Here is a 27401-nt window from a genome sequence, read left to right as displayed (position 1 = left end):
ATTGTAGATGCATAAATGGTGGCTATTCCAGGTGAGGAGAATAACGTCTGTTTCATTCTACAGCATAAAGAATTTTCACTTCCAATTTTCCAATTATCTTTTCAACTTCACTTCTTCACTTCTTAACATGGGGTACAATCTCCATAACAATTCAATTTATCCAAAGTAGGTGGCACACGTTTTCTACAATATTAGATCATGAAATGACAGGGCCCTCCTTTCACCTAACAAGGTACAAGGTACAAACCCACATGCTATTGGATTTATGCCTGCAAGAGTCCAACCGTGCCCTCCCAAATCTGATTTCTGACTTTCTCTTTTATCCATTGAATGTTTGTCAGAACACAAAATCCCCTTGACACTTTTCAGGACCAACCCTACCTGACTCCTTCCCAGCATTTGTCACTGTCAGCCTTTCCCTCATTTAAACCCTTCTCTCGCTTACTCTGACACCAAACTCTTGGTTCTCCTCTCCTTCTGATCATTCCTTCTCAGGCTCTTTTCCTCTGTCCCTTAAGTGCTCCCCAGGGCTCAGATTTTGGCCCTCTTCTCTCTTCTCACTCTACACGCTCACAACGGGAAACTGTCTGGGGATCCTTAGAACTGCGAAATACCTTATTTGAGGTAAGCAAGCCCCTTAACGGGGCTCACTAGCTCTCAGACATTACTCTGCATTGGTTAAATAAAACTGACACACAGGAATAAATAATGGGGAAAAGTTTGTTAGGGAAACTTCCAGCTACCGAATCTGCCCAGGAGGCAGGGACCACAACAGGAAAAATTCTGTAAGGAGTCTCAACTGAAACTTATTTTTTGTTGTTTTTATCAGGAACACAGGCCTTCAAAAGATAAGCACCTCTGAGCTTGTTTCCTAAGACATCTTATTTATCAGAATCCATTTTTAGACAGGACGTTCCAAGCGGGCTGGACTACACAATTGCGTTCACTGAGCTAACCCCAGCACCAGTCTGGGCCTAGCACCGATCCGGTTTGGGGTTTGTCTATTGCACAGTGGCTCTGCCTGCAGTTCAGCCGTGGTGCGGCCCACTGGGGCGGGAGAGCAGGAAACGGAGCCAAGGTTGGCTCTGCTGAGAGGTGCTGCATTCAGAATAACTCCTCGAGTAGCAGCAGACACGTGCCACAGGCTTAAGTCGTCTCCTCCTGACTTCACCCAGGGTCTCCCGCAACAAAAACAATCTAAGAAGTCGCCTCAGCCACCGCACATCTCGGGGCCGGGACTGCTCCGCCCACGCAGCAGCGTGGTGGAGGGCCGGGCGCGGCCCTGACGTCACACTGGGCCCCGCCCCTTAGGGGAGGGGCGGGAGCGCGGGAGCTCTGTTACATAGGCGCCTTCGTCCTATATAAGTGGCGCTAGAGGCCGACGGTGGGGTTTTGGGGAGATGGTTTTGCTGTCGTTTTGTAGGGTGTTTGTCGCAGCGACAGGGAGAGAAGACGGCGGTTTGGTGACAGTTATTGGCCAAAGGGCCTTTTGCTTTTGAGGAGGTAAGGTTTCGGATAGGGTGTTCTGGGCTGGGCGGTTTCCCAGTCTTTTAGGTCTCGAAAGCCAGGTGTCAGAAAAACGACGGGATTCGGGGCCTCGGCGACCGGGGTTTCTTCGGGGCACAGCTCTGCTCGTGGCATTTGAAACCTAAAGTTGTCCTGGTGTCATGGTAGATTTAAAATCCTAGGGCGGAAAGGCCTCGGCTCTGCCGCTGACTCGTCTCAGAGAGGCCAGGCCACTCATATCACGGCTCCTTAGGCCCGTGACCCGTCCCGCTGATCAGAGTGAGACCCTGCGAGAGCCTCCTGGGGCAAGTGTTGTCCTAGATCAAGCCTTACTCTGGGTCCCTGGCCTCGGCCGTTTGTAGCATTCTGGGATTTTCCGAGGTCAGACTTCTGCCTCTGAGTGCGCCAAAGGCCCTGGCCACGTGCCCTGGTGGAGAGGCGGGGGGTGGGGACTGGGCGTCTGAGGAACTGCTAGTTTGCGAGTCCAGGTGGTGGAATTTAGCTCACGCTTGTGAGAGGTAAATACGGAGAGGCTCATCCTTTGTGCGAACTGGTTTTTTCCTGAAGTGGAGCATAGTATTGTTGCATCAGATGTGCATTTCTGATACTTTTGGATCACCCTGTCCTTGATTACTTAAGTAACCGTGAAATGCTTATACTATTCTTAGGAAACAGTGCTCCAAACTGACCACGTCAACCACCTGGTCTTATTTTATAGCTATCTTTGTATGATTGTGCTCCATACATACACCCACAGGCTTCTTGTTATGCATTACATACAGTACTCTTGGAGCCATCTAAGCATAACTTTAACCTATATAGATATTTTTATATAGATAACGTCAAATTGTCGGGTAATATAGGGTGTTAAAGGGCAGTAGAGAATCAGGTTTCTAAGATGGATATAAACATCTGATGTTTATTGTATCTGATGTTTTTATTGAAGGATGTCCAATGATTCTAACATGTAGGATTCTTTGTTAATAAGAAATAGTGTGATAATTCTAGATAGTTTTTCTTTTTTTTGTATGTGAAGGAACCTAATCTGTATAACCTGGATCTGGGATTCTTCTCTTGGCCTCCTGAGAAAATATTTCTGAACAGTAGTGGTGGTGGGGAGGGGGACAGCTTCCTAACAGCTGAATTAAATTTAAAGTAATGACCTTGGCTAGAGAAATAAAAACCTTTGGCTCTCCCAAGATGCTTATTTTAATATTTGCATATTGATAACTGTGGTTATTTAAGAATTCTGCCTTGGTGAGCTAGTTATGGCCTACTGATAGTAGAAGGAAAAAAACAAAACTGAAGCAGACACACATGTTTTGCAAAAAATGCAATATAATAATCATAGTAATAAACCTCAGTCATCAGATGTTGTAATTTTGCTTGCTGTGATTTAAGAATGCTCAACTAAACAATTTTAAAGAGTTCCTATGTGGTTAAAATATAATTTGGGTAATTGAAGGGTTAGAAGAATTCCACTAGAAATATAATTTTTTTGATGGCTTTTCTGATGGTCTTTTGGCTCAGGTTAATTTGTTATGTCATTTATTTCAGTTTCCCATATTCAAATGACTATGTAAATCAGAATGCTCACTTATCAGTTTCCAGTGAGAACCCTGACTAGAGTTTTAGGATTTTTGTTGGACCTAAGAATCAACAAGAGAAGTGAGTTAAAAGATCTAAATATTTGGTGGCTTCGGTCCCTGATGGCATGATACCTACATTTTCTTAGGGAATACCTCCCAGGAGATGCCTCATTTTAAAGTTTTTTAATTCATTTGAAATCTTTCAAATTTTTTACTTGAATTTGTTTGCTTGTTACTGAGTCATTTGGGCTAACTGAAGGAGGTTAACTAAGTTGGTTTTGCTCCATTTTACCTGTTTTCAGCTCCTTGCTGAGTTGTGAACCTCACCTTCTTCAACAGTTTGGACATCACTGTTAAAAACTTAACTGCTTTGTGAAAGAATTAAGATGGGAAGAGGCAGATAGGGATGACATTGTTAGAACACAGATCCTGATCCTGAATGGAGCCTGTGAGGATGTAGATGGAGTCAAGGAATTGTCACAATTATCTGATTTCAGTGTGACCATATTCATCCTTATAGGTTCATTTCTTTAGTCACCCCAGATCTATAACAAATATGCTTAATTTTAAGAATGGTTACAGGATGATCTGAAAATAAACATTCATCTCCTATATTCTATCCCTAAGTGTTTCTCTGACTTCAGTTATTTGTATCACAGTATTTCAACAAAGCTGCACGACACTTGTGATATTTGTTTTAAATTAGTTCACATTTAAAGTTAACATCAATAACTTAATAATTTGATTATATCAATAACTTAAGAGATTAGTAATAATTTACCATAGAAAGAAGGTAATGATAAAAATAAAACCAAAAAAGTTATTAATTTCTAGCTAGATATTGTTGTCTACTGAAGTCTATAAGCCTGAATCCTGACTCTTTTTTTAAAAATGGCAGTTAGCAAGTGTTAGTTGAAGATATGCACCAAGCTGAGAATTTATCCAGAAGACTGGAAAGAAAATGCATTAAGGTCTCACAGTGTTATCATTTAGTACTAGGTGTGTATGCCACTTAGAATCATCTGACATACCAGTGGGATAGTGCCTCCATGCCTTGGGAACCATCACCTACGAAGATTTTAGAACCTGTAGGACCCCATGTGCTGGGGTTTTTCTATTTAATTAATATTAATGTGAAATATTTTATTTACTAAATATAACCATCTGTAAATTCCACAACTCACTTTTCATTTCCATTAACAGATGAGGCATTCCAAAAGAACTCACTGCCCTGACAGGGATAACAGAGAAAGCTGGGGACATGAAAGCTACAGTGGAAGTCACAAACGGAAGAGGAGATCCCACAGTAGTACACAAGAGAACAGACATTGTAAACCACATCACCAGCTTAAAGAATCTTATTGGTAAATTACGCTTGAACTAGTACCATTTTAACACTAATAGTTTTACTGACTTGTCATTAGCTTATATAGCTTTCATCTGTCAGATTGTTTTATAAATCAGTCAACAAATACTCATTCAGAAAATATTTACTGAGTGCCTATTATATGGTAGACACTGCTGTGAATAGAACAGAGTTCCTGCTCTCACATATCTGTGTCCATTTGGGAGCTGTAGGAGACAGTTGATGGAGTCCCAGCTGCCAGTAATATAGTTGTGGGAAATGAGACACACGAAAGTTAAGTAAGTGATTAAAGGACCAGTGAGTGCCTTTAACTTGTATGTAGTAGGGAGAGCTGTACATTGGGGCACTTATTTAGGGTTCCACAAATGAGAGCTAATGAAGGGTGGGGAAGAGTTCATCCAGATGAGAAAAATAGCATGTGGTGTGTGAGAATGTTAAAGTGTGTTGCGGATTAGTTGCTTATACTGTATTCTACAGGTTATATTTGTAGATAAGGCCAGTGGATATGTTTGGGATTTTTAGAAGCTTGGCTGTTGTAAGAAGGGCCTCAATAAAAATTTCCAATGGCATGTGTCCTGTTCTGTTGTATTCTTACCAGTGTAAAATTTGGAGGTACTATGTTTATATAGAATTGAAGGAATTTTTCAAGTTCCTAAATGATTAAACAAAGCCTAGGTGAGTAGAGTTTCTTTCATTCTGTCCTCCATTAATTTCCCTTTCTCATTTGTTTTTGTTGGTTCTATGTTTTCTCCTTGTTTTGTGCAGATGTTCCACTGGGACTGTTTGCCAGATTGCTTTCTAAATTAGCCAACTGGGGTTACTTTAAAAAACAGTATGCAATTTTTTTCCTTCTCCATGCCAAAACAGACTTGTTCTGTAGAACAGTGAGCTCGTTGTTAATCAGTGCAGACGAATCATTCTTCACACACTATCATATGGAGGGAAGAGGGAGAATCTATGCCAGGATTTCAGTGACCTGAGCTAATTAATGTATTATACAAGAATATCTGTACCCTATATTAAGATAACTACAAAATACTCTGTAAGGCTTAATATATAGTACTAACCATTCATGGATTTATTATGCATTGTATGTGTTGAAAGGAAGTGATATGAATGATGAACAGTTATTCATATTCATAATTAACCACATAAAGATGATACTGAGTCAGTGCAATAACCACTAGACCAATAGTTTCTTCTTTGATATTGGCACCAGAGATGTCTGGTGGTAACTGCTCTCTGTAATCTGGAGTAATCTAATAGTCTTTTTCAAGATTCAAAACTTTATAAGAGTGTTTTTTTGTAAAATTATTGGAAAAAAAATGAAAAATACAGAAGCATATAAAGAAGGTACTCTTGGTAGGATGCTAGTCCCCCATTTGGATGTAAAGTTATTTCTTCTGAAAAATATCTTTGTATACAAATCTTTGCCTCTGAATATTTCCTGAAAATAGGTTCTAAGAAGGGACAGTTTCAAGTGAAAGGGTGTGAACTCTTATAAGGCTCTTGCTACATATTCACATATTTTTCCACATATTTTTCTAGAAAGTTTGTACCAAGTTACACTCCCTACGACATGCTGTCACCAGTCTTGTGTATTTTGAAATGCCAAGAATAGTGTTTTCTTTTCATTTGAATGTTTAAATTTCTGCTGAATTTGTCCTCTGTCATGTGCTTATTGAACACTTGAATATTTTTTTAATTGAAGTCTAGTTGATTGTGAACATTATTTTTGTATTCTTAGCCTATTTTTTGTATTAAAGTATATTTTTCTTATGATTTATCAGCGCTTTTATTGTATATCAATTATCTTACCTTTTTTCCTATATATTTCAGAGTGTCTTTTCTTTCTGATTTGTAAGTAGCCTGTGAATTGCTCCTTTCCTACAGGCTTAATCAATTAGTTCTACACAGGAAGACTGATGTGGCTGTGAACACTGTGAACACATTTTATATCCTTAAATGTCTTGTTGTAACATAGAGTATCAAGCCTTAAACCAGTGATTCTCAAACTTTAGTGTGAATAGAATCACTTTGGAGGTATGTTTAAAATGCATATTACCAGATTATTCAGTGAGTCTGACCTGGGGTCCAGGGATCTTCATTTTTAAAAATTCAGTATTTCGATATTGTTAATAAACAGACCACCCTTTGAGAAACACTGTTTTAAGCCCTTTAGCCTGGCATGCAAGATTTTGGATGATCTGTTCCCAGCTTATTTATTTGCCTATGTTCCCCTATGTGAAAATTGCTCTTGCTGAAATTGTCTACTTACTATTTCCTAAGTAACATGTAGACAAACTCATCTCTAAACCATTCTGGCTAAAAGTACTCTATAAATGTAAGATGGTAATATGCCATTTTTCTTTCCTGGCACTTCTTCTACTTCCTACTTTGTCCAAATCCTGATGTCCCTATAAGATGCAACTCTTCCCTTCTTTTTCACAAAATCTTCCCTGACCATTTTAAGCATTTTGAGTTTTTTCTCCTAAGCACTCATATCCAGGCTTTCGGCATTTCCTGCATTGTTGAGTTTTGTTTTATTTTTGTGTGAGTAATCTCAAATTGAATGGTTATTTGTTGGCAGGGATTTTGCCTCATATATTTTTAATCTTCCACAGGACCTATGTGGAAATAAAAACGAATGCCCATAGCCTCATTAGTCTTGGCTGTTTTAAAGAACTACAGTGAAATATTCACTGGACATTCAGTGACTATTTTTAGAAATTCAATCAGTCTGTTCATCCTGTTCACTCTGTCCATATAGCCTTTATAATTCTGTAGACTTTGTTTATATAATCTCTAAGCCTTGGTTGTTGTAGGCTGAAGAGGTCCTCATCTTTTTAGTTTATCCTCATAGTATTACTTCACTCCATGTTTGTTATTCTATAGATTATTTATGGATTATCAGCAGCTCTAATTTCATGCACTAGTCCAGCTAAGGATTATTAGTGTTAGAGTTTTCCGATACTTTATGGGAAGGATGCCTTACAGAATTAAACAGATGCCCTTTAGAGTATGGTAATTTCTAGTTTGACGTATTGTAGATCTCTCCCTTAACGGTTCCAAGCAACTGATCAGATCCCTGACTTAGACCCAGATTTAGACCCTAATATCCTGAGTAGTTTCTCCAATGCCTAGAACTTAAGGCTGACACTGGGGAAAGGGGGTTTCTGCATCTCCCCAGCCTGGATTTGATGCCAGCCCTGTTGAGTAGCAGTTTTAGAGATGCTTCTCCTTTATTTTTGCATAAACCAGCCTCCTGAGAAAAAGAATGACAACGTATTCTGGGAAAAAGAACGAGGTTAGTGAGGGCAGTCTAGTTAACATCTGTCACTCCATTGCTTGTCAGGATTATTTTAGCTGGTGTGTCTGACTGGGCAGGTGTCCCCTCTCTCCCTCAGTGCTCCACGTGCATCCCTCTTGAAGCTTCACACTGTTGAAAAGGATACTCATCCCAGGTAGAGAGGGGGACGGGAAACTGGGCCAATTGACTCTGTCTTTTTCTTTCCATCAAATCAAGGCTGCTTAACTGGAATCCATTGACTTCCCGAGGTCCATGATCTCTGAAATTCCTTGCCAAGTTTTGTTTACGCATTTGTGTGTTTCTTAGGGCAGAGTGTCCATATCTCTCAATTAGATTTTCAAAGGGATCTGTAGATTCAGCAGTTAAGCACTATGGGGCTTACCTGGTGGCGCAGTGGTTGACAGTCCGCCTGCTGATGCAGGGGACGCGGGTTCGTGTCCCGGTCCGGGAGGATCCCACATGCCACGGAGCGGCTAGGCCCATGAGCCATTGCTGCTGGGCCTGCGCATCCGGAGCCTGTGCTCCACAACGAGAGAGGCCACAACAGTGAGAGGCCTGCGTACCGCAAAAAAAATAAAAAAATAAAAAAAGGAAGTTAAGCACTATGGCACCAGATGATGCTGTTTTCCCTGAATTCTTGTTTATTTCACAAGCAGGAGTGACAGGAAATTCAAAATGCAAAGGGAAGTAGGGGGTTGGGAAATCCTAAGCAAGCAATTACAAGAACCTTTTCTCATTTGAGGGAGATATATTTTAGATATTTTTGGCACATGAAGCAGCCTTCAAAAACTGTGTTGTCTATTTCTCAGAAAGATACAGGAAGCTCGAAATAGAGGAGAGGAGATGGAATAGGTGGTGTGTATAATAATACTGGCACATACAATAGGATTTAGAATGTGCTCTACAACCATGGCAAATCGTTTTCCTTCTAGGGATCTCAGTGTAGTCATCTGTAAAATGAAAGGCCTGAAATATATTTAAGATTCCTTTTAGCTCTAATACACCTTTCGTGAAAGAACTCTGTGTGCCAGAGATACCTAACTTACATTAAGAAGGAAAGGAATCCTGTTTTGCCTGCCTCATGTTGTGTGTGGCTCTGCAAAAAGGAAGAGAGCTTAGTTACAGATGCATATATCATAAGATTGGTGAATTTCAGAAGAGCAGTTTTGTGAATTTTTGGTCTTAACTTTCACCAGAAGGTAAAGGGACACTTAATCAAGTAAACACTGAATATGTTGAATGATTTGACCCAAGGTTTGTTCCTTTATAGCAGTATATATTAATAGAGATATATGTAACCATTTGCTTGTTGGTTAAAGTAAAATTATTTAAGTTTTGTGAGTTAAATATAAATTCTAATTCATCAATTTGTATTTTTTTCTTTTATTGAGTTAGCTGTTGAAACCAGGAATTCTTGAGAGCATGTTTTATTTTAACCACGTTAAAATGTGGTTAAACGTTAAAGCGTTCTAGAATGAAGAGAGTAATTTTAAATCCTTTAATGTGTTTGCAGTCATTATTTAGAAGCAAGGTTCTTGAACGAGAGATATTATCGGGACCGGAGATACATTGCTGAATACAGAAATGACTACTGCAAAAGATATGTTCCTAACATTGATGAATACAGAAATGACTACTGCAAAAGATATGTTCCTAACGTTGATGAATACAGAAATGACTACTGCAAAAGATATGTTCCTAACATGGATGAATACAGAAATGACTACGGCAAAATATATGTTCCTAACGTTGATGAATACAGAAATGACTACTGCAAAAGATATGTTCCTAGACGTTATCACAGAGACGTTGAAAGCAGTTATCGAATCCACTGCAGTAAATCTTCAGTCCGAAGCTGGAGAAGCAGTCCTAAAAGGAAGCGTAATAGACACTGTTCAAGTAATCAGCCACTTTCGGTATGATTGATTTTGTGTTTATTTTGGGTGGATACTTATTTGTGTGTAAAAGCTCTTACTGAGCCAATAAGTTTGAAAAAGTTTATAATACTATATGAATATAATTGTGTTTATATTACTTGAATCCTTAAAGGAAACTTCCAAATTCTTACAACTAATCTGCATTTATTAGTTAGTCCTCATTTGCCCACATTTACTCATTTTCTGCAGACCAGATCATGAGGTTCTTGATTTTAATGTTAAAAATATTTTTATCTTTTATAACATAATCATATGAAAAGCTGAAGCACCCATCTTTTCTTTCATCTTAAACATTTTTTACTTTAAAAGAAACCCCTTTCCCAGTACTTGGCGACAAATGTAGAAAGTTGCACTGGCGGATACTTACCCTGTGTATAGCACAATCTGCAATTAGTTCCATTGGAGTTCTGAAAGTGGGTGCTGAAGGGGAAATTATTGTCCAGAAAGCCTGCCCTTTTTTTTTTACACTCATGAATCTTCACTTGTTTGCAGTAAACTATGAATTATTATTTTCCTCCCCAAGTTTTCTTCAGTAGAACTATCATTGATTAGATCAAACATTGACATTAGCCTTTATTTTCCCCTTTTATTTTAATAAGTATGTTTAAAAATATTGCTAAGTATCAATTTGAGCTAATCTTGACATTTTAAAACATTTTCCTGACAAACTAGACATCTCAACTCACAGCATAGGCTATTTTATAGCGAGATTAATAGATCATGACATTGCATTCTTTAAATTTCAGACTTCAATTAAGTCAGTATTTTAGAGACAATTGTGTTGATTTTTCTATTGCCACTTTAAGTAACTTATCTGAAAATCTTGCCATGTTTTTCTTCTGTAACATAAACTGTGTCCTGTGAATTTCTGGGGACTGAATTTGAAATTGCTCCTGCCAACTGTTCGTGGCCTGGTTCTTATCTGAATGCCTGAATATCTCCCCGCTGAATGAATTGCGTATTCTGCCCTGAATTCACTCTGCTATATTGATTGGCTGGACGATCTTGGTGCTGCCCACTTGCCGTTCCAGAAGAGCCACCAAAGGAAAAGATCCAGGAGTATAGAAGATGATGAAGAGGGTCACCTTATCTGTCAAAGTGGAGACGTTCTAAAAGCAAGATGTATAGAATATTTTTCAACACTTTTTAAACTTTGCAGACAGAATAATCTTTTTAAGAATAGTTTGTCAGCGGGGGGGGGCTAAAGAACTCTTCATTGCTTTTTTGTTTTTTTTTTTGTGGGTTTGTTTGTTGTTCTTTTGTATTTCTTCTTTTCTATAGAGTTTAAATATTTCTACTCTAAAGTTCCAAAATAATCAGTGGAATTTGAGATTAGAGCAAGAAAGATAGCTCTATCTAAATTATTTTTGTAGCAGCTGAAAATAAAATAATTTGAGTGCTGGAACCTTAATTATGCTTTAATAGAGAGCACTTGAAAAAATTCCACACTTAAGCATTCATTATTTGAATAACTGATAATTTGTACTCATGTACTTACACTTCTTTCTCCCCCCTCACTTTAGATGAAATCGTGAACACTTTGGGAGAAGGGACCTTTGGCAGAGTTGTAGAGTGCATTGATCATGGCATGTAAGTTTGTTGTTTTTCTTTTTTGAACATTCTGATATTTTTGGTGGAGAAGGATCCATAATTTAGATGAAATGGAATTTAAGTGGTAGCTATATGTTTTCCTGGGAGGTATAAGTATTCAAAAGTTCTTGAACTGTGTATGATTTATTTACCATAAGTATGGATTTTGACCAAGAATGCTGAAAATTTTTATCAGATGGAGTTTATTGAAATTAATGTCAGTGTTCAAGTGAAGACTTTCCCAGAACTTAGGTCCTTAGCATTCTATAAGAGATTTGGGGTGCTTTACCCTACTTTTGAATTGCAGAGACAATAAACTAGCATGTCTAATCTTCTTGGTTCAAAAACTTTTATTTCCAAAGGATAATATTTGCACGTTAGGGTTAGCTTCTCAAACTATAAATAAATTATATTACTTGAAGCCTACAGAATAAAGTCCAGATTCTTTAATGAGTTATACTAAACTTTTTGTTATTTGACCCTCTCTGCTTCATTTTCATGTTTTCCTCTAGGATCTCTATTCTGCGGTTGCAAATTGTTTTGTAAGTGAACGTCTTAAAACAGTTTAGTGGAAACTGCACGTTTCTAAATTGACATCTAAACTTTTCATCATAAAATAGTTGAGGATGTAATTTCCAGCTTATTGTAAATGGTGATTTTTTTAAAAAAAATATCTCTCTTTCTAAATATGTTTGGGGGAATCTAAATACAACAGCTTGATACCTCCTGTCATCCATGAACAAACTTTTCTTGAATACTTATTAATGCTTTATCTTGAACTTAACTTTTACTTCACTTTGCATAAAGAATATTATCCTAAATGTCTTTTATTATCACCCTTTCCTCTGTGACAAAAATGTGAACATAAAGTAAAATTTTAAGATATTTTGAAATACTTTGACTTAGGAAAGTTGCTAAGAATTCCCATCTATTCTTCACCCAGATTCCACAAATGTTAACATTTTACAGTGTTTAATCATTCTCTATATTTACATGTTATATGTATTTTCAAGTTTTGCCAGCTTATCTACAACCTGATTCACATTTTACTAGTTGTCCCATTTGGGTCTTTTAAAAATTTCTTGAGGTTCCAAGACTTGAGTATTTGAGATATTCCAATGAATAGTATTCAATTGATCAAGTACAAATCTGTTACAAATTTTGATACTTATTAGACCTAAAACATACAATGTAATTGAAAATATATCTTTTATTGAGATGGTTGGGGCCTTTAAAAAATGAGTTCATGTGTCCATAGATAAATCTTACTGTTTTAACATGAAGTTTCCATTTTTCTTTTTTTTTAATTGACAAGTAATATGAAAGCTTATAAGTTTAAGGTGTATAACGTTGGTTTGAAACATTTATATACTGCAATATGATTACTATAGTAGCATTAGCTAACACCATTATCCATTTTTCATTTTTATAGCTATTAGCACTGTTCATTTTTATAGCTTATTAGCAGTTAGAAAACTTGTCCATATGATGAAATAGATGAGACTAAAAGAAGTTTTGTCACAGCAGTTTTATAGTAATTCTTTTAAGACTTGAGATATATGCTATACATCATAGGGAGATAAATCATTAAAAATTTATTTTGATGATTATATATCAGCCCACAACTTCATTGGGACCTTGTCAAAAGAAATGAGTTCAGAATAGGTTTGCTATCCAGCTACTAGAAAAATTTTTGCCTCAAAGATTTTTTTATAAGCAGCCTAGGGCACAATACTTGCCATATTAATTTCACGTGCATGGGGTTCTCTTTTGTAATGTGGGAAGGCCATAGTGAAAAATGCAGGGTTGACTGCTGGCTTGTATTCAAGAAGATCAGGTTTAGAAAAGAGGACAGAAGGAAGCTGAAGTTTTGGAAATCCTCTTCCTCAGAATCATTTACGGCTTTTTTTTTTGGCCGTGCCACGTGGCTTGCGGGATCTCAGCTCCCCGCCCAGGGATTGAACCTGGGCCCACGGCAGTGAAAGCTCATGTCGTAAACCACTGGACCACCAGGGAATTCCCTCTGTACTTTTTAGGAAGTACTACAGATGCCCCGGTCTAAAACACGCTGCCCTACATTGTTGCTATTTATACCTATTCGCATCCGTGAATGCACTAAACATTTTTTTGGCTTGATGACTTATTGATGGTGTCTCCTTTGCCAGAATTATCTAACAAACTGATAGTTGTCTTTCTTCTCTGAAGAAGTCGGAGCTCCCCTAACTCTGATGGTTAGGTTCTTTCTTCTCTCTATTCCTTATACCAGGCACTTCTAACCTTATGATAAGTTGTTCAAGTGTCTGTCTTTTCCATTAGACTGTGAGGTACATGGGACAAGCTCTTTTTAACAGTGATTCCAATGCAACATCTGGCACAGTCGGTCTAGCCTGGTGAATGAGTGAATGTTTTCAGCAGCAGTATGTTCAAGGTTTATATTTTTATCCTTTTTTAAAAAAAACTACTTATAAAATCTAGGTAAATTTAAACTTTTGGAAACAAACATTAACGTTCATAAGTATTAAGAGAAATCATCACTCTGTATAATGTATATTTTGTCAAAATGTTTTGAAAAAATGTTTATAGATCTGCTATAATATACCCTGAAAGATTATTTTAGGAAAATAGCATTGAGTGATTGGTACTTAACAAGATGATGCTTTAGAGCAGGGGTCCCCAACCCCTGGGCCGTGGACTGGTAGGAACTGGGCCTAACAGCAGGAGGTGAGCAGTGGGAGAGCGAGTGAAACTTCATCTGCTGCTCCCCATAGCTTGCATTACCACCTGAACCATCACACCCTCCCCCCAACCATGGAAAAATTGTCTTCCATGAAAACGGTCCCTGGTGCCAAAATGGTTGGGGACAGCTGCTTTAGAGGATACATGTCTTCAACGCCCTTCTGTACATTTACCATTTTCATTTTGTTTTTAAGGAGTGGAGTACATGTAGCAGTGAAAATCATAAAAAATATGGGACGATATCATGAAGCAGCTCATTCAGAAATCGAAGTATTAGAGCATTTAAATAGTACTGATCCCAATAATGTCTTGTAAGTAATAAACTTGGAACTGTGATCCCTTATGTTACATGAAATAATCAGAATTCTGTGAACTGAATTATTTTTATTCTGATCTGTTTTAGCCGATGTGTCCAGATGCTAGAATGGTTTGATCATCATGGTCATATTTGTATTGTGTTCGAACTCCTGGGACTTAGTACCTATGATTTCATTAAAGAAAATAGCTTTCTGCCATTTCAAATTGACCATATCAGGCAAATGGCATATCAGATCTGTCAGTCAATAAATTGTAAGTGTACTTGTTAAATTTTTAAATACCAGTAAATTAAAGGTTTTATTGGACAAGCAACATATCAAACCACTGTCACTAAAAATGCACATTGCAATAAAGATGAAAGCACTTTTGATCCCTACCTCTACTACTAATTCTCCTTTCCCCCAGTACAGATTAAATTTGTAAGTGAAACTAATAATGTCTTTTTGTTCTTTTGTAGTTTTGCATCATAATAAATTAACCCATACAGATCTGAAGCCTGAAAATATTTTATTTGTGGAGTCTGACTATGTAGTCAAGTATAATTCAAAAATGGTAAGTTACACTTGTTTGAATTTTGGTAGTTGTCTTTAAAATTAATTTAGCTTGGTGATCCTTGGATGAGGAATTTTACCTTTGAGGCTTATTATATCCTGACGTTTAACCCAAAAATGGTAATCCTTTGCCTTTCTCATGGGGTTATTTTGAAAATCAAAAAGAGAATTCATGTGCAAGCCTTTTGGATAGTGCTATAAAATATTTCATATCTTTATTGATCTTTGTGTTTACTTAACTGTATCTCTAGAAACGTGATGAACGCACACTGAAAAACACAGATATTAAAATTGTTGACTTAGGAAGTGCTACATACGATGATGAACATCATAGCACTTTGGTGTCTACACGGCATTACAGAGCTCCAGAGGTCATTTTGGGTTAGTAGATACCAGACTTCCTGATATTTTAATTGAAAAAGAGATTTTTTGTTCTCTATAGCTTTTATTGGGGGGCAGGTAGTTGGGGGATAGCTGTAATTTTCTTAGCAGTATACAGAAAATGTTTTCTGTTTTCATAAAAGCTGTCTGGACATTGCTATAAATATTTTTCCTGAGTGGGAAAAATGTGATATCATCTGTGAAGATATTCCAGGTGGTGGTTATTTTTGAGCAAGTCAGTCTTACAAGATCATAAGAGAACAAGCTGTATTGGCTAAGTACATGACAGCAGTGTGATTTTGAAGCGATGTGGGCACCTCTTTTCGTCTCATCACAAAGCATGGTGCTGGTGAAAATGCTAAAGATTTGGCTGGCAGACGTCTAGATGTAGGGTGGATGGAGGTTAAGAGGAGAAGAAAGAGGGGCTAGTCTAAGAGGAGAGCTTCTTTGATCATCTTTGACATGGGAAATTAGTTAAGGTGCAGGGTTTTTCAATATTAATAAAAGGGAACTCAGTGAGGGAGAGCGCATCTTATGCCTCAAAATTTAAAAGTTCGAGACCGAGTCATGTTGATAGAGCAAGGAAGTCAGAGATGGATTTGGGGGCTTGGAGACAGTGGGAAAAATTCAGATCAGGTGATATTGGGAGATAGTTAAATGGTATAAGCATATTACTTTGCCAAAAGTAAGTTTCAACCGAGGTTGGATAGTAAAACATCTTTGTGGAATCAGTCTTTTCCACTTTTTACCTTTTATCTAAGAGGACTTGGTAGTTGAGAATATGAGTGTGAAAGCAAACTAATGATGTTTACCTAGAGTAAAGAATTAGTAAAAGGGACAGGAAATTAAGAATAGTATATAGTGCTGGCTAGTAGAACTTTCCATGATGATAGAAATGTTGTATATCTGCACTATGCAACATGGTAGCCATTAGTAGCCACACGTAGACTACTGTGTACTTTCAGTATAGCCAGTGTGACTGAGGAACTGAATTTTAAATTAATTAAAATTTTAGAGTTAAATAACCACATGTGGCTAGTGGCTACCACATAGGATAGCACAGGTTTGGAGCTCATCTTTGAGATTGATGTTACTAGGATTTCTGCTTAGTATGGTCTGAAAGAAGCTGCTGTGTTGCAGTAGTTTAGAAAGTGTATTCATGGTTGAGGACTGAAGGCTGCAATGAAGGTAAAAGAAAAGAGTGTGGGAAGAGATTGTGGACAGAGAGGTATTTTCAGAGCTTAAAAAGAGATAACTTGGGCCTCCCTGGTGGCGCAGTGGTTGAGAGTCCGCCTGCCGATGCAGGGGATACGGGTTCGTGCCCCGGTCTGGGAGGATCCCATATGCCGCGGAGCGGCTGGGCCCGTGAGCCATGGCTGCTGAGCCTGCGCATCCGGAGCCTGTGCTCCGCAACGGGAGAGGCCACAACAGTGAGAGGCCCGCGTACCACAAAAAAAAAAAAAAAAAAAAAAAAAAAGAGATAACTTGCTGTGTTTTATCAATTTTAAGAAGAAGATTTTTCTCCACATTTTAACATGTGAGGAAACATAAGACAAAACGGCATTTTTTCTTGGTTATTGGTTCATAAAACAGTGGTGTATCTTACAGTTAGTTAATGGCCTCCTCCTAGATTGCGTAAGATACAGTGATTCTTAGTAATAATACAGTCCCATGTGTGGCCAGGCTGGGGATAGTTGATATAAATCTGAAATTGGGGTTATTGGTCTTGAGGAAAAGAAATGAACAGATGGGAAGATTAGAAGGGTTCTTTGTGTGTTTGTGAAGTGTTACTCCTGAGGATTAAGGCAGAATTAGGTTGAAGAGGAAGATGTTGTCAGGTGCCACCACTGAGGAGGGCAGTTGGTCTCATGTGTTGGGTGTTGGTAGTAAACAGAAGTTGGTAAAAGTGAATGATGTGAAATTCCAAAGAGTATGAGAGCTGCGCCATAAGAGAATGAGGTAGTTTACAGTCACTTGGGAGAAAGCTGGACTGGGAGACAGGAGTGGCTGGAAAAGAAAACTTTCATCTTAGATCCAAGCTCTATCATTTGCAGATTTTGTTTGTGTTACTGTAAGTAGAAACCATGCTCCATTCTCCTTTTGTTCAAGTGATAAGTACGATGAGGGTTAACAAAAATGGCTAAATCATAGTCAAGTTCCTTGAATATATTGTTTCTTCCTTTGTCTTTAAATTCAGTAATGTTACTGAAAGTAATTGAAATGTCTTTTAAAGTAGGTTTTATTTGGACATTATTTTTTTATTAAAAACTTAATCTTTAAAAGTTTAAAACATCTGTAGGTTTTAGGTTTTAGGTTTACTCTTTTCCTTTCTAACTAGATATAGACTTAAGGCTAGGTGTTTTTTTCTTTTCTGAATAATGTTACTATTGAGAATTCTGAAGGAGAAAATATATGATCATGTATAGACAACCTGAAAGTACATATATAGATACCTCTCTATGTGAACTTTAAATATCTGTACAATTCTGCTTATGGGTGACACTGCTTATAATATCCATTATAATTCTTACATAATTTATGTGACACTACTATTTCTTTTAATGGAAGAAATAAACTCAGATATCAAGCTGATGGTAATTGATAAGGGGTTAGTAATTACACTCTGAGAATAATTATTGACCTATGTTTGCACTAATAAAATGTAAAATTTCATAGAACAACCGTTAAGTGGGTATAACAGTGCTCCTCATTGCACAAGCAATTCAGAGACTATGGAATATTTGCTAACCCCTCTTACTTTCCATAAAATGCCTCCTCTCCCCCAGGTTAAAATACTGTAATTTGACACAAGGATATGGAGGACTCTGAAAGCATACTGAATAATGTTTGGTATAAAACTAAAAATGTAAACCCTGAATTTACTATCATATTCTCCTAAATGGGCTATATAAAGAGAGCACCCACATGGGAAAAGATATTGTGTATTGGCAGTTAAAAATTGTTGCATAATAAAATGTTTGGTTTTGTTTTTAAATAGCTTTAGGTTGGTCTCAGCCATGTGATGTTTGGAGCATAGGTTGCATTCTTATTGAATATTACCTTGGTTTCACAGTCTTTCAGGTATGTGTTTAGTAAATGTTACTTACTGATTCATAATGAGCTTTAATGTTAAAGGCATGTTAAAGTTTTGGTTTCCATATTGGAAAGTTGCCATAGTGTCATTATTCTTAAGATGTAAACTTACATGTGCAAAATAGTCATCCTTCTCTAAAACCATAGTTGAATGAAATACTCTCAGTGAATGGTCATAATTCATTCTGCATGTGGAGCTTTTAAACACATGGTTCATATTGACTTCATATGATCCATTTTATTGTGATGCTCCTTCAAAATTTACATTAGTGTTACTATGGTCAGTTTTAATTCAGCTCTGGTTATGTTGCACTTTTATTAAAAGAATTCAGAAACAGTAAGTTGTATTAAGCATGTATGACACCCTAGGCACATTTCTAAGCACTGTGTGTATAAAAATGAAAAGACGGCATCTCTCTCCTCAAGGAAGACATACACAGGATAGACATGGGAAAACGTACAGTACAATGTGATACTTGCTATAATGGAACAATGTAGAAGGGAACCCAGAAAAGGTGAACGGTTAAGTTTCCTTCGAGAAGGCATCACTGAGGAGTAGGGAGTTTAATCCAAGCTATAAGGAAGAGTAAGAGTTTGTCAGAAAACTAGAGTGTGTGATGGCCATATCAGGAAGAAATGGTATTCATAAATGCAAGAGGCATAAAGGAAGCTACTCTAGTTGAGGAAGGATGAATAGTGCTGCCGGAGTGTCTTGGATAAATAGGAAAATGGTGTCAGTAGGCAAGTACTGATTCATAGTGGACTTGTTTGCCATAGAAAGGTATTTGTTTTATCCTAGGAGTCAGTGGTTTCCAAATGTAGACTGGTCTAAAATGAAAATGATTTTGTAGGGTTGCCGTTCTGGCTTTCATTTAGAAATTATCTCTCCTGTTTTTTTTGGTATTAAAATGTTTTTCCATGAAATGATAATAGTTATTGGCTTACTTGGCAGAACAAAAAGGAGAAAATGTTATTTAGGTCTCTACTTGTTTTCCTCATAATTTTGCTTATGTCGGAAAACTAATAGTCTTGAAAGCTTCAAGTGGTGTAACCATTGGAGAACTTTAAGAGGGTTGTGATTTGATCAAGGTGTGTTGTTGGATGGGGTGAGGGTGGTTAGGAAGTTCCTGGCTAATACTGTCAAGGTTGCTTTGTGGTTATGGCAATGCAGGATGAGGAGGGAGGAAGCTGTGATGAATTATAAATCACTTAGGTGGCTGTTGCAGAATATATGTGTTCACTGCTATGGGGCACCTCACCAAACTTCTGTCTACTCTGTAGAGTTCTGTTAAAAGTACTCTGAGTTTGTAGACAAGTTTGATATCTAGAACATAGCTGTCGGACATTTCTAGGGGGTGGTGTCTGGTTTTGTGGTAGTAAGCTATAGGGTCAAGGAAAAAGTTGAGCACAGTGCATGCTTTCTTCATTCTGACACATATAAAATCCTTCAGATGGTTTTATGATTGTAAATCATTCTGAGATCTTAAGCGTCGATTATTAACTTTGGTTTGAGATGTGGTTTATATTTTAATTCCACCCTCCAAAATAGTCTTCAACTAAGGAACTTTTTGAAGATAATGAAGCTTGTATTATTTATTCCTGTCATGACTTAAGAACATTTTGAAAGCAGTGTGCTAGGCACAGTAGTTAATGGATTTAAAAAGCATTGCACATAGACTCTGCTCTTCAGAGCAAGGATTGGCAAACTATATCCTATCTGATGCCTGCTTTAAAAAATGCAAAAGAATATGTGGTGGAGACCATCTGTGACCATCCAAGCCTAAAATATTTACTATCTGGTCCTTTACAGAAGAAGTTTGCCAGCCTCTGCTTAGGAGTGTACCATTTAGTTTAACAATTTATTCTACTTTAGCCAAAGCTCTGTTACTGTGTAATTTAAGAATATGAGTTTTGACTTGGGTTCACAGCTCAGGTTTCCTCATTGATGAGCTATATGAGCTTGAGCTAGTATCTTAACCTCTTTGAAAGTTATGTTCCCACATTGCTAGCTCAAGGTTGTTGTAAGAATTATTGGGACTGTATTTTTATTGTCTAGGATTAGTGTTACAAAGTTGCTATCCATTGGGTAATGGAGGTTAGTTAAGCAACCGATAAAATGAGTAGCCAGGTTTTTGGTAATCTTCCCAGTCATCCCTCAGTTAAACGGTGCAAGAAATACAAATAAGGAAAAAGTGTACTGTTTTACATTAAACAACTTATTCGAACATTGTAAATCAACTGTACTTCAGTAAAATATACTTAAAAAGTTGTTCCTCAATCAGCTATACAGACCTTACCAATTCATTTCAGAAATCAGACATTCAGTGTAGCTCATTCAGTTTTATTCCATCTTTGAAGTAGAGTGTAATATAAATTGTATAGCTGTCTAATCTAGTCCTTTTATGGAAACACTATATTCTTTTTTTTTCTTAACATTTATTTATTTACTTTTTTTTTTTTGGTTGCATTGGTTCTTCATTCCAGCACGTGGGCTTCTCTCTCGTTGTGGTACATGGGTTTTCTCTCTCCACTTGTGGTGTGCGGGTTCCAGAGTGTGTGGGCTCTGTAGTTTGTGGCTCGCGGGCTCTCTTGTTGTGGTGGGCAGGCTTAGTTGCCCCGCAGCATGTGGGATCTTAGTTCCCCGACCAGGGAGCGAACCCACGTCCCCCGCATTGGAAAGTGTATTCTCTACCACTGGACCACCAGGGAAGTCCCGGAAACACTGTTCTCTTGTGTTTTCCTTTTATGTGCATGTAGGGAAATGGAAAGTGCTAAGTTTCTTTTTCCTATTTTTTTAGACTCATCACAGTAAAAAACACCTGGCAATGATGGAACGAATATTAGGACCCATACCAACACACATGATTCAGAAAACAAGGTATGCTTTTTTTTTTTTTTTTTTTTTGCGGTATGTGGGCCTCTCACTGTTGTGGCCTCTCCCGTTGCGGAGCACAGGCTCCGGACACGCAGGCTCAATGGCCATGGCTCATGGGCCAAGCCGCTCCGCGGCATGTGGGATCCTCCCAGACCGGGGCACGAACCCGTGTCCCCTGCATCGGCAGGCGGACTCTCAACCACTGCGCCACCAGGGAAGCCCCAAGGTATGCTTTTTAAGATTAAAGTCCTTACTGGGTACATGCAGTGGCCTATATTCAAACTATAGAAAACCCATCTTTGTTGTTCTTGCTTATTCCAAAGACTGTAGATTTTGAATTTTTTTTCATGAAGTCAAGTTTTTGAAAAGTAATGCAATATTTACTTTGTGATCCAGTAAATAAAGTGGTGTTTTTATACTCAAGTTAAACTTGCAAAAATGTTTTCCTAGGTTGATTTAAAAATAATACATAGAGTAGTAAAAAGAGCTTGATTTTGGAGTCCTATCTAAATTTGAATTCCAGACTGTTGCAAACCTCATGTACGTCTTTGGACAAGAAGACTACAAGTGGTTTCAAAACATAGCTTCACTGCAGAAGTCATCCAGGGAATTGTTAAAGATTTCTAGCCCCATTCCAGATCTAGTGAAATCAGAATTTACAGGAATGGATCTAGGAACCTCTGTTTTTGAAGCTGGCATTGTTTCACATATGGTACAACTTAGGTGGGATACTAAAACTTCAGAGGGTACAAGATTAGGAAAAATACCATATAAGGTATCCGATATAATTATTGCTGAGATTTTTAGAAATTGTATGTTTATGTATATATAGAGAGATATCTATGGTTCCATCTTTTCCCCCAATCCCCTGGTTGGGGCATGGTAAGAATGTGGGTTTTGGGGTTTTTTTTCTTAAAATTTAATCCATACTTCTGTTTCCTATAGGAAACAGAAGTATTTTCATCATAATCAGCTGGATTGGGAGGAACATAGTTCTGCTGGTAGATATGTTACGAGACGCTGCAAACCATTAAAGGTAAAACAAAAAAAACAAAAAAAAACCTGTTTTAACTATTTTTTATTGTCTTTCTTAAACAAAGTCATTTTTCCCCTCAGGAATTTATGCTCTGTCATGATGAAGAACATGAGAAACTGTTTGACCTGATTCAAAGAATGTTAGAATATGATCCAGTGAAAAGAATTACCTTGGATGAAGCATTGCAGCATCCTTTCTTTGACTTATTAAGAAAGAAATAAAATGGAAATCAGTGGTCTTACTATACTTCTCTAGAAGAGATTATTTAAGACTGTGTCAGTCAACTCTAAACATTCTAATATTTTTATAAACCTTAAATTATTTTGTACAGTTAAGTGTAAATGCTGTATGTTTTGTATCAATCGCATAATTATCTTGTTAAGCAAATATGGTCTTGATAATGAATGAAATATAAAAGCTAAATTTTCCTTTTTTGAGATTAATTACCATTTTTAAAGACCTTTGGAATATCCTTTGTGTCCAGTGATTGATCTTGCCTTTTTGTACATGGAGGTTGACTCTTGGAAGTGATTTTTGTGTTTTTTTTTTTGTTTTTTTTTGAGTAAAAGGAAATCTTGACTACTTCATTCTTAAATGAATATTCTTTATTTACCTCAAACTTTCCTTAACTTTAAAAGATTTTTCTGTAATTGTTGAATAGGTAATAAGTATTATTAACTTTAGGTAGGCAGGTATTTGAAACCAAAACCCATAGGAACTGTTTGCTGTTGGAATTTCATTAAATTGTAAGTATTGTGTTCTGTTTCATTGGGTGATGTCAGTGGTGGTAAGTAGCATTCATGGAAAGACATCCAACTTGTGCATCGTAATAGATTAATATAACCACATACACACTTCGTTTAAGATTAAAGTCTAACGGGAAAGTTAGCTTGGAAAGTCCTGTTTTCCAATGGTTATTTATGTAGTTAATCACAAACGTAGAAATAGGAATTCTGATGACTGAGGTTTTTGTTTTTAATGCCAAATCTTCAGGAGTCTAGAAATTGTCCAATATCTGTCTCCTTACCATATGAAGTATAAATACTTAAACCTCAGCCTATGAGACTTTATGGTTATTATTAAACAATTTGTATTTATGTTACTGTTTACTGGAAAACAACAAAAAAGATGATTTGATCGGAGAACACTTGGGAAGAAAACTGCAGAAATTTCCAGACCCTGATTGGTTAACATAATGAACTTTTTGTTTGTCTGTAGGTATTTTTTTCTGTTTACCTGTTTACACATGAAAAACTAAATGGTAGGGGCTTCCCTAGTGGCACAGTGATTGAGAGTCTGCCTGCCGATGCAGGGGACACGGGTTCTGTGCCGGTCCAGGAAGATCCCACATGCCACGGAGCAGCTAGGCCTGTGAGCCATGACCTCTGAGCCTGCGCGTCTGAAGCCTGTGCTCCGCAACAGGAGAGGCCACAACAGTGAGAGGCCCGTGTACCACAAAAAAACAAAAAAAACTACATGGTAAATGTTAATTTAGTAAAAAAACCCCCAAAACTATTGAACAGTCTGCCAGGTAAATATATTTTTTGTTGTAGAATTCATGATTGCTCATCCAGATAAAGTTTTTTGTTAAAAGTATTCCCATTTCTGAAGTGCATTACCAAAGATTTGAGTTTCATCTGTATTCTGAACATAAAATGCATGTAATTTTTTGGTATGACAAGGGTGATACCAAGTGGGTTTCTCTACATGATCTGCTGTTAGCATTTGCACATATAGTAAAGCTATGTTCCTGACATTGACTAGGAATTTAAGAAAGCTGAAATAAGTTTTGCCATAGAATCACTGCATAAATTATTCTTAGGCCTCTGATGCAGTCCACATATAGTTCAACTATGTTATATGTTATAAGGTTTTTTTTAAAGGAGCATTTGATGTAAAGAAAAGGTTTTTCCTTAACACAGCAATCTCGTTATAGAGATTAAGAAGTCAGCCATCCTTTATTTTCCTCTCCATTTCCATACTGCTAGTGCCACTGTACTACCTAAGCCTCCCGACCTTTCCCTACAAGTGCTCCAAGTTCCCAAATTAATGTTTACTTTCTCCCCCATCAGAAACTCATTCCTTTGGAGTAGCTGATCTCAGGATATAGGAGGAAAGAAAAATATCCACACTCTTTCTTACTAAGAAGTTAATGATTGCTAACCCCTTTCCCTGCTGAAAAGTATTTACATTCTTCACTAAAGGTATTTGCTAGTTCCCAGGCCTAATTCATGGAAGTTTAGGAATTAAAGTGAAACTTCAGTGAATTAGGTAGGATAGAAGAAAAGTTTAGTGGTGAGTATGGTACCTCTGGTATCATATGAGTGTCTACTGCTAAGCTTCCTTCCCATCTTCTGTGAACTCTCAGGTTCCTACTCTTATTTGCCTTTTTCCTTGTACTTCTGGAGTCAATTTCTGAAAGCACCAGGTTTTTATTTGACAGTGTTGGGAGCTTCAGCACTAACAGGAAAGGTTTAGAATGGCCAGTGTATAAATATGGATTGTTTGTAACTGGGTATTTTCCCTCATGATTTGATGTCTCATAGTTTACTATTTCTAGAAATTCCATTGACGTCAAACCTAGTTTTAAAAGTGCAGCTAAATAGGTTATTTCCAGTGTTTTCTGCTACTGCTTATTTGCTCAGGTGTTCTCATCCATGCATTCATCAAAATTTTTGGAGTAGACGAATAAAATTGACTTATGCAGTGGACAGTAGAAAACTAACCAGTGGAGTTTTGTAGTTCGTACAACTGAAAACTATTCCTCTGAATAATCTTGAAGGGCTTGATGCTAGAGAAATTAGAAATGACTCAGCCACGACTCCTAATAATTGCGGCTGAATTGTCACTTAAACTCAGGTATCCTAGATTCTAGCATTGTGCCTTCTTGTGATAATACACCTTACTGAGTTAAAAACTTCAGTTTGATTCTTGTTCATGGTTCTGTGAAATGGGATGAAATGAATGTAATGGCTAATAGTTTAATTACTTGGATTCCATTTTTCTCACGTTTTTCTTTAGTAGTTGACACATAGCTTCAACCATCAAAATGGTTAAAATGGTATGATAATTTGAAAATATTCTCTGTTTTAAGTAGATAGGCAGATAACCTATATTTAAACTTATCTTGACATCCTGGAATGAAGAAACACTTTGTCAGTTAGTGGCCTGGCTTTTTAACTCATTTCCAGTTTGAAATTTCTGATTCCCACAAAATTTGGTGCAAGTAAGGTATTTTAAATTTAAACATCCAGGGACTTCCAGGGTGGTGCAGTGGTTAAGAATCCACCTGCCGATGCAGATGACGCAGGTTCGAGCCCCGGTCTGCGAAGATCCCACATGGCGGAAGCACCTAAGTTGGTGTGCCACAACTGCTGAGCCTGAGCTCTAGAGCCCGAGAGCCACAACTACTGAGCCCATGTTCTGCAAGTACTGAAGACCGCATGCCCATGTGCTGCAAGTACTGAAGACCGCATGCCTAGAGCCTGTGCTCCTCAAGAGAAGCCACCGCAATGAGAAGCCTGCGCACTGCAACGAAGAGTACCCCCCACTCACCACAACTAGAGAAAGCCCACACACAGCAATGAAGACCCAACACAGACAAAATAAATAAGTTTTTAAAATTTGTAAATTTGAACATCTAGTACTTCGTTTAACAAGCTGCATTTTCAGGGAATTCCCTAGTGGTCCAGTGGTTAGGACTCTGCTTCCACTGCAGGGGGCACTGGTTCAATCACTGGTCAGGGAACTAAGATCCCACATGCCAAGCAGCCAACAACAAAAAAAGGCAACCTTTTCAAATAGAACAGAAGAATTCATGAGTCATTAACAGTATTAATAGCGTCAGTAATTGTTGGCTTAGTAGATTGCACGTTTGCAAATAAATAGGTAGAAACAATTTTAATTCTTAAAAGAGTTGATCAAATGATCAACTAATTGAGCAAATGATCAATCAGTTAGTTAATTGGTTTTATTTTTTCCATATTTTCATAGAGGGAAGGTAAAGTTTTAAGTCAGATTGGCTTTACAACTCCTTGGCCAGTCTAGCCTTTGCGGACAGTTTTATGTTAGTGATTTTTTAAAATAAAATGCAAAAGTTGAATAATGAACCTCTAAATATATATAGCCCAGCTTAAAAAATCAAAAGCATTTTGCAAATTTTGTTTCATCAGTTCCCCAACTTATTTTCCTGTTGCATTTAAGTACAAATGTCAGATACCATTTCATCCATATTTCTGTACTGTATATCTTTTACCAATCGTTTCTAATGCGAGTATCACACCTAACAAAATAATTCCTTATCTGGTAGGGTCTATAAAGTTTCATGATTGTCTAAAGAGTTATTTTAAGTTAGTTTGAATCAGTACCGAGTCAGGGTCCACACATAGCTAATTTGTCTCAGATCTCTTAATCACTATGTGCCTTTTTTTCTCCTCTTTTTATTTCTTTGCTAATTGAAACTTGGTCATTTGTCTTTAGAGAATTTCCCATATTCAATATTTCATTGGAGTGGTGTCCTTTCCTCTAGTCCCCACTTAACCTGTAAACTGATAGTTAATGAAGTTTTTAAATAGTATTCCTTCTGATAAATACAGAAGGGATGTTAGAAATACACTGTGTTGCTACTCTTTGTGAAATAATATATTTGGGCACCAATCATCAGTGGATGCTAAAACCATGAGGGGAAAACTGATGGAGAACTTTATAATGAAGGGATCAGGCTGATCCTCAGGTTGGCAACCAGATAGATGTGTTGATATGCGTCTGAGGTGATGCAATAGGAAATTCACAGCACCTGTGGGGTATCACTGCCTTTAAAACAAAAAAATTGAATTTGGATCTAGTCAAGCCTGTAGATTGAAATTGAAATATAAAGAAGCATCCCGACCCTTTTTGTTCATTTCTTACCTGTCTGTTAATTCTTTGGGGTAGCAGTTCAATGAATTAAAAGAGCTCAGACTTCTTACCAGCATGGTTTCAACTTTAGTCCTAGGTCTTCTCTGTGTTTGGAGGAGTAAGTTACTTTAAAGTAACTGTACTTCCTTACTTGGAATTACTGAGGGATAATATCTGTTATCTAATAGCCAATGCAGGGGACACAGTTTCAATCCCT

At 37.4% G+C, this 27401-nt stretch overlaps 1 protein-coding gene across 2 annotated transcripts; it reads left to right on the top strand.

Annotated features, from left to right (window-relative positions):
* Positions 1 to 4298: 4298 nt before the first annotated feature.
* LOC307052500 (dual specificity protein kinase CLK4-like) lies at positions 4299 to 22509 on the top strand (the record flags this gene model as incomplete). 2 transcript variants are annotated; one of them, XM_079703432.1, is made up of 14 exons in its annotated part: positions 4348 to 4459; positions 5227 to 5293; positions 9285 to 9371; positions 9552 to 9687; positions 10740 to 10830; positions 11232 to 11298; positions 14229 to 14345; positions 14438 to 14604; positions 14810 to 14904; positions 15155 to 15284; positions 18283 to 18365; positions 21176 to 21255; positions 22198 to 22288; positions 22369 to 22509. In XM_079703432.1, 14 exons carry the CDS (start codon positions 4357 to 4359, stop codon positions 22507 to 22509), a joined length of 1455 nt encoding a protein of 484 aa, XP_079559558.1. The 2 variants fall into 2 exon arrangements, with proteins under 2 accessions (XP_079559557.1, XP_079559558.1); XM_079703431.1 differs by lacking the exon at positions 5227 to 5293 and having other exon boundaries at positions 4299 to 4459.
* Positions 22510 to 27401: the final 4892 nt, after the last annotated feature.

This window comes from Hyperoodon ampullatus, assembly GCF_949752795.1.
Source record: "Hyperoodon ampullatus genome assembly, chromosome: 4".
In the NCBI taxonomy this organism is placed as follows: domain Eukaryota; kingdom Metazoa; phylum Chordata; class Mammalia; order Artiodactyla; family Ziphiidae; genus Hyperoodon; species Hyperoodon ampullatus.
Note: the sequence above shows the minus strand (reverse complement) of the source record. Positions and strands in the feature narration are given on the sequence as shown.